Raw genomic sequence first — 8,511 nt, forward strand, 5'->3', positions numbered from 1 at the left:
AAAAGCTTTTTTCCTGAGGTACACAGCCTCACAGCAACACACAAGCCACTACAGTATGACAAACCGACAGATGAGTGGTGGAAAAAGCAAAAATAATGTGTAAAAAAGAGAGAGAGAAAAAAAAGATGTGCTAAATCATCATCAATAGCATTTCTATGCTTCTTTATGTAACATTTTTACTAAGGGCAAACATTTTAATTTGCATTAAACACAGTAAACAGTTATTCATGGGGTACCCAAAATTACTGGAAGAAAATCAGTTATGAGAGGGTATAGTGGTTCTCTAGTGCTGCTGTAACAGAAACACCCAAATGAAGGACTTTAATGAACAGGATTCATTCTCCTACAGTTTAGAAGGCTAGAACTCTGAGTTCAAAGTGTCAGCTCCAGGGGCTGGGTGAAAGCCCCCTGACCTTGGCCTTTAGCTCTGCCTCTTTCACTGAAGCCTCCACTGCGTCCACTGAAGCTGGAGGCTTCTCTTAACTCAGACAGCTGCTGGCTGCTGAGGCTGACGAACCCAAGGTCAACAAGTAAAATGGCACAGTCCCAAAATTATCAAGCAACATGGCAGGCCACTAATTTAAGTCCATTAACAGTCCCAAGATCAGCAGACAATATGGCAGGCCATTGAGATGAAAACTCGGCCAAATATAGGATCCAGATGTGCCAAAAGTTCAAGACTTTCCTCAAAGCTGCTGCTTATATGCTGGAAGCAGACCACATCCCTAAGGCAGCTACTCAGCTGCTCACAGTAGATTCCACCATGGAGTTGATTACATTCTCATCATGGGGAATACTACATCCAGCTTCCCAGCCACTCAAAACCAGGCCCAGTAAAGTTGACACATAACCTTAACTACCACAGAGGGATAAAGCATAAAAAAAAAAAAAAAAAAAAATATGGAAAAAACAAAGTGACATATAGAAACTGTATGAGGGCAGGATCCCCTTCTCATTGTATCAGGTGTTTGCAATTTTAGGGTCACTTAGTAGCTCTTGGAGATAATGAGTTATCCAGTTCCTAACAGTCCTCCATCCACTTGAGGAAGCTCCTCTCCTGGGAAAATTTGTTTTTGAATAGGTAATTCATGCACATGTACAAAATATTTACTATGACACAGAAATGTCTCTGCCTCTCTGATCCACAACAAACTACTTGTCCTTCACAGAAACAAGCACTGTCACTAAAGTCTTCTGTTTTGTTTCAGAGATATTCTATGCATTTACGCACATTTATGTTATTTTTAGTTTTTCAATCCATGTACTAATGATAGCATATCTTACATGTTTGCATCTTACATGCTGCTTGCATCTTGCTTTCTTTTACTTAACAACATGCATTGGAAGTCATTCAATACAGCAGCCTCATCCTTTATAAAATAATTTAATACATGCAAAATTATATATACATAAATTATGAAGCATAGTGTTAAAATGTTCATCCATAAATCAACTACTCAACTTAAAAACTGTAACATTAACATGACTTAATTTATCATGTGCTACTCCCTGTTGAGGGAGCTGTGGTGGTACAGTGGTTAAGGCTTTCAGCTGCTAACCAAAAAGTTGGTGCTTAGAACTCATCAGCTGCCCTGCAGGAGAAAGATAAAGCAGTCTGTTTCTGTAAAGATTTATAGCCTTGGAAATCCTATGGGTAGTTCTACTCTGCCCTATTGGGTCTCTGTGCGTTTTGTTTATCTGTAGATACACACTTGGGTTGCTTCCACCTTTTGGGTGTTGGGAATAATGCTGCTATGAACATTGGTGTGCAGATGTCTGTTTGAGTCCCTTCTTTAAAATGGTTTGGGTATATCTAAGAGTGGAACTGCTGGATCACATGGTAATTTTATGTTTAACATTTTGAGGAACTGCCAAACTGTTTTCCACAATGGATGAGGGTTCCAATCTCTCCACACTTTCACCAACACTTGGTATTTTCCATTTTTCTGATAATGGCCATTCTAATGGATATGACTCATGGTGATCCCTTTGTGTGCAAAGTAGGCCTGCACTTCACTTTCAGATGCAGATCACCAGGCCTTTCTTCTGAGGTGCTTCTGGGTGGATTCGAACAGCCAACCTTTCAGTTACTTATGTAGCTTTATATCCTATTTGACTTAAGGTTGTAACATGGCAATCATCCAATGTCATCAGAAACATATGAAATTACATTATCATTCCATATTGAAAATATGTTCACCTGTTGTTCTAGGATTATATTCTTCTCTCGCTCTGCATTGAGAACCATTCTCTTTGTATACTCCAGTTGCTTCTCTAGAAGAGTACAGCGAGACTGGGCTGAAGTTAACTGTATACTTATATCTATAAAAAAAGACAAAATAATGACTCAATTAGATGAGGATCACATAGAGTAGCGAATGGACTATTGTGATAAATGTATTATGTGAATTCAATCAAGAGCTAACAGTTCAATGCTTTTTTAGGGAGCTCTGGTAGCGTAGTGCCTAAGGCATCTGACTGCTAACCAGAAGGCTGGCAGTTCAAACCCACCAACCAGCCACTCCTTGGAAGGAAGGTTGGGCAATCTACTTCCATAGTGATACAGCCTCGGAAACCCAAGGAGGGGCCACTATGAGTTGGACCTGACTCCACAGTAGTGGTTGTTTTTTAGTCTAAGTACTGATTCTCCTTGAGTTAGGAAAAATGTATTTCATGAGTGTTTCATTAATTATAAATAACTGGTTTACACTGTCTTCCCCTAAAGACCCAGAGGGCATATTTCTGAAAGTAGAAGATTGGTGTATGGGATGATATAGTCTGATTATTACTGGAAAATGACATCATCTGGAAAAACAGAGGACCTATGTAGTCTCTTCCCTATCATCACATTGCTGCACTTTCGGGAAACTCAGGTATACACATTCTACCATTCCCACTTTCTTCTGCTCCTGACTACTTACAGCACAGTCAATTCCCTAAAACATAAGCAATCCCTTTCTAAGCCTTTGACTTTTCACTTTGTTAAGTGCTTTCTTCATTCTATTTCTATCTGTATGCCAAAACACAAACTTAACCCTTGTTTATGAAGGTGAATGCAGTGTCACAGTAAAAAAAAAAAAAGCTGTAAGTTTTGGAGTGAAAATATATACAATAATGTCCTAAATCCCTAAAAGTCTTGTGTGCAAATGTCTTTTCATAATTTTCACAGAAACCTCTACCTATTGCCCGTTCTCAAATTAAATAAAACTATTTTTATGGTTTTGGTATTATTTACTAGCGTCATTTTACATTTTCAAAATAAAATAGCTCTAACTGAAATGTAAAGCATTCTAGTTACATTATGGATTAAACTGGGTTTTGTTGGTTATTCTTAAAATATTCCAATTTCTAAATACAACTTTTCTAAGAACTTAACTTTTCCTTCAATCTCCAGAATATATCAACTGCCCCTAAATATCGAAATGTCTGAGAACAAGGCTTCAAGGTCTGCATATTAGAAAGATATTTGTGTGTGGACTGGAAATACTATTTTCAAATTATAAACTTTAGTAACCTCTTCATGTCTGGGAACGACTGCATGTTCTTACCTTTTTTCTGCTTTATCAGTTCCTGGTGTGCCAGATTGCGTTCATTTGTTTCATTTTCCAAAGCCTTTTTATACTGTGCAGCCTCTTTGGACAGTATGTTCAGGTTATCTTCAGCTTGTGTTCTTTCTAGCTCTAAACGATGAATCTTGTCCTGAAGCGTTTTTAGAGCTAAGATAAGAGCTGTTGAAAAAAAGAAAATTGCTTGAGGTTTTAAGTTGGAGTTTTTGAGCACTGACAATCACAGCAACATGTAAAAATAAGCAGAATATTTTTGTCAATGTGCCAGAAAAGTGTACAAAATAAAAAAAATTACTGAAACTCTAAAGAGGGACAAAGTTTCTCTAATATATCTTTAAAAACAATTTATGTATGATCATACTTAGTGATTCTCTATGGCTGAAAAGCTAATAACCACAAACTTCTTGTTTTTAGGTGCCGTCAGGTTGGTTCCAACTCATAATGATCCTACTATATACAACAGAACCTAATGCCGCCTGGTTCTGCACCATCCTCAATTGTTGCAGCCACTGTGCCATTCCATCTCATTGAGGGTCTTCCTCTTTTTCACTGAGCAGAGGGTCATGCAGGGTAAAGTCTCCAGGGACTGGTCTCTCCTGATACGTCCAAAGCACGTAAGAAGTCATCTCACCACCCTTGCTTCTAAGGAGCTTTCTGGTTGTACTTCTTCTGAGAAAGATTCGTCCATTCTTCTGGTAGCCCATGGTATATTTAATAATCTTTACGAACATCATAATTCAAAGGCATCAATTCTTCTTCAGGCTTTCTTATTTAATGTCCAGCTTTCACATGCATATGAGGTAAATGAAAAATATAGCTCGGGTCAAGTGCACCTTAGTCCTAATGGTCACATCTTTGGTTTTTAACACTTTAAAGAGGTCTTTTACAGCAGATTTGCCTAATTCGGTATGTTGTTTGATTTCTAACCACAATCTTAAATTAAAAAATAAGTTTTCAAATCTCAAATATCTCAAATCTCAGAAGAATATAAATTCTGGGGGTATAAAAGTCTGGGTATGGATAAAGGAAGTTAAAATATAGTATATATTCCTTAGGCACACTGGTGGCACAGTGGTTAAAGTGCTCATCTACGAAGAGAAATGTCAGCAGTTTGAACTAACCAGCCACCCTTAGGCAAAAGATGTGGCAGTCTGTTTTCATAAAGATTTACTGCCTTGGAAACACTATAGGGCAATTCAATTACGTCCCATAGGACCACTATGAGTTGGAATCAGTGGCAGTGGTTTGGTGTTTTATTTGGTGTCTGGTACTTAACATGGAAATTTAAGTGTAAAGTTAAAGGTTTTTTTATTGTTTAGTTGTTCAAGATACAGTGTTAACAATCAGGATCTATGAGGTAAAACATAGCTCTTCCATTAAAAAAAATATATATAGTTTCATTGTTTACCTGATTTTTATTCAGGTATATTGGAATCTTCTTAGTTCAGATAAGTTCATAGCTATAAAATTTTCAAATATTATTTTATACTTTCTATTAAGTTGTAACTTCATTGTTAAGCTTTCAAACTAGAGATGAATGGAATACAAATGATTTTTTAGGTTAACTTTCACATAGTTTATAGTTAATTAAAAAGAGGTTTGCTAGAGATTATCATTAGGTTTTTACAAGTGAGATAAAGACATGAAACTTATGGTTCTTTATATGATATTTAATGAATTCCTAGGTGGCACAAATGGTTAAGGGAGCTCTGGTAGCATAGTGCCTAAGGCACTTGACTGCTAACCAGTAGGTTGGTGGTTCAAACCCACCAGCCACTCCTCAATTTATGGTTCTTTATATGATATTTAATGAATTCCTAGGTGGCACAAATGGTTAAGGGAGCTCTGGTAGCGTAGTGCCTAAGGCACTTGACTGCTAACCAGAAGGTTGGTGGTTCAAACCCATCAGCCACTCCTCAGAAGGAAAGTTGGGCAATATACTTCCATAGTGATACCGCCTCAGAAATCCAAGGAGGGGTCGCCATGAGTCGGGTCTGACTCGATGGCACATAACAACAGCAACACAAATGGTTGATGTGCTTGGCTGCTAACTGAAAGGTTGGCAGTTTGAGTCTACCCAGAGACACCCTGGGAGAAAGGCATTGATGATCTCCTTTCATGAATCAGCCACTGAAGACCCTATGAAGCACACTTCTACTCAGACACACAGGGCTGCCATGACAGAGCTCAACTTGATGACAACTGAGTTATGTGGTCTCTGGCTCACTGATTTCGGTGATGATTTTTTTTATCATTATTTTACTCCATAAAGCTTGTCTATATATCAATGGCAACCTTTAGTATAGAATATTAAAAAATAACATGATAATCAGCATCTTAGAAAGTAACTTGTATGGTATATAATGTATGCTTGGAGTCATGAATATTTCACTAATTCAATTTGAAGACCTTCCTAAATTTACGTTTAAAAAGTTACAATACTTTTATTCTGTAGTTACTCTGATACACTGCCTTTCTAAGAGGTTTTTAAGGATGATTTTGGCTATGTGTAAATTTTGGATCTAACCCTTGAATAAGCCACAGCTTCACTAACGTAATCTGAGAAGCTGGACTATATGAAGAAGACCATGGGATTAGGATTGGAGGAAGGCTCATTAACAACCTGAGATATGCAGATGACACAACTCTGCTTGCTGAAAGTGAGGATGACCTGGAGCACTTAGTGATGAAGACTAAGGACTACAGTTTGCAGTATGGATTACAACTCAATATAAAGAAAACAAAACTCCTAACAAATGGACCAATAAGCAGCATCACGATGAATGGAGAAAAGACTGAAGTTGTCAAAGACTTCATATTACTTGGTTCTATAATCAAGGCTGATGGAAGCAGCAGTAAAGGCATCAAAAGACGCATTTCATTGGGCAAATCTGCTGCAAAAGACCTCTTTCAAGTGCTGAAGAGCAAAGATATCTCCTTGAAGACTCAGATATGCCTAACTCAAGCCATGGTTTTTTAATCACCTCATATGCACGCAAGAGCTGGACAATGAATAAGAAAGACCAGAGTTGATGCTTTTGAGTTGTGGTGTTGGCAAAAAATGCTTGAAAGTACCATGGACTGCCTGAAGAACTAACAAATCTGTCCTGGAAGAAGTGAAGCTGGAATATTCTTTGAAAGTGAGAATGGCCAGGCTTCGTGTCACCTACTTTGGTCATGTTGTCAAAAAGGGCCATTTTCTGGAGAAGGATGTCATGCTTGGTAAAGTGGAGGGTCAATGAAAGAGGCGAAGGCCCTGAACAAGATGGAATGACATGGTGGCTCAAGTATAGTAGGGATTGTGAGGCTGGCACAAGCCTGGGCAGTGTTTTGTTCTGTTGTACATAACGTCACTTTGAGTCAGAGACGACTCAATGGCACCTAACAACCACCACCACTAATGTACGTGCATTCTAAACATTTAGTTTGAACGAACGAACGAATGAACGAACCACGGCTATGGAGTCAGACTCGACTCACAGCAATGCCTCCTTGGGTTTCCGAGGCAGTATCACTACAGAAATAGATTGCCCAACCTTCCTTCTGAGGAGTGGCTGGTGGGTTTGAACCGCCAGCCTTCTGGTTAGCAGGCAAATGCCTTAGGCACTATGCCACCAGAGCTCCCAAACATCTAGATTAGAAGGATTTAAAATCTGACCTTTATTCTTCAAAGGATATTTTCCTGTTATGTAATGGTGTTTTTTATGATAAACCTGTGACGTATGTCCCACTGGTTATATTAATTTTTATTTTACAGCTGAAGAAGCCAAAGTAAAACATGTTCAATGTCTTGTCTAAGTTCATAGAAACATTTAGCAACAGAATCATAATTCAGAGTTTCATTAGTTAAATATGCAATCGTGTTGCTTATTTTCTATACAACAATGAAACATTTTATATGTTTAATAGAAAAAATATGTTTTATACATTCCCCTTATTTTATATTATCATTACCTTGGCTATTTGGACTATGAAACATTTTAGGAGAGGTAACTTCTACGTTCACAGGGTGGCAATTCTGAGATGTTTCATGTTGGGAGAATGATGGAACAAACCCTCTTTCTGGAGGTTTAAGATAGCTTCCGACTATACTGTCTATTAATTCAGAATCCATTTCCTGTAGAGAATAAAAGGATGATATAGTATAGCATCATTTTTTTCCTGAGTGACAAAAACATCCAAAAGTAAGGTAAAATTTAAACATAAATATATAAGCATATTATTATGTGGAGTTTTATCTGTATGAAATTAATGAAGACACAATGATCACAAATTCAACTATAATAAGCTTAGCAAAAAAAGAAAAAGAATGAAAAACAATGATATGCTGTATGGGCAATTCTGTCTGCTTTCTAATGAACATATGCTTACAGTGGCCAAGACAGGGGTGATGTGAATGTGTTAGTTTCTCAGCTGATCATCGGTCCTATGTACCTCTCATAGTCTGAGCACCTCTCCACCAAGAGTATGATTACAGGATTTTAAAAGAAAGTACATATTCTAAAAGGCAATACAGCTTTTAAACATAAGCCAACCATATAATTGGATTCTCTAATATTGACTATTGAACCACCTTCCGAAGTACTTTTCAAGGGTAATTTTGGCTATGTGCAATTTCTGAATCTAATTCTTGAGTAAGACACAGCTAGAAGGATTTCAAAGCTGAAGAACTGAAAGTAGTCTTATTTTTACCTTTTTTTTTTTTTTTGACTGCTAACCAGAAGGCTGGTGGTTCAAACCTGCCAGCCACTCTTTGGAAAGAAGACTGAGTTATCTACTTCTGTAGAGATACCGCCTTGGAAACCCAAGGAGGGGTCACTATGAGTCAGGACCGACTTGATGGCAGTGAGTTTTTTCATTTTTAGAGAGCCCTCTTAACCATCCAAGTAGGTAACTTTTTGCCTAACTTTTCCAAATCATTTTATTTAAATCCTTCTGAAATGCA

General features: G+C 37.7%; 1 protein-coding gene across 1 annotated transcript in view; it reads right to left on the reverse strand.

Moving 5' to 3' along the window:
• Window positions 1-7,680, reverse strand: part of CEP57L1 (centrosomal protein 57 like 1) — a 30,397-nt gene extending 22,717 nt beyond the window's left edge. Inside the window, exons 1-3 of the mRNA XM_042780938.1 lie at window positions 7,521-7,680; window positions 3,549-3,728; window positions 2,201-2,322 (exon numbers count right to left, since the gene is read on the reverse strand). Coding sequence (XP_042636872.1) covers window positions 2,201-2,322; window positions 3,549-3,728; window positions 7,521-7,680 — 462 coding nt within the window. The remainder of the gene's footprint in view (window positions 1-2,200; window positions 2,323-3,548; window positions 3,729-7,520) is intronic.
• Between the last annotated feature and the right edge of the window lie 831 nt (window positions 7,681-8,511).

Source organism: Orycteropus afer, unplaced genomic scaffold (genome assembly GCF_000298275.1).
Source record: "Orycteropus afer afer isolate SDZICR_OR568_19922 unplaced genomic scaffold, OryAfe1.0 scaffold00072, whole genome shotgun sequence".
In the NCBI taxonomy this organism is placed as follows: Eukaryota; Metazoa; Chordata; class Mammalia; order Tubulidentata; family Orycteropodidae; genus Orycteropus; species Orycteropus afer.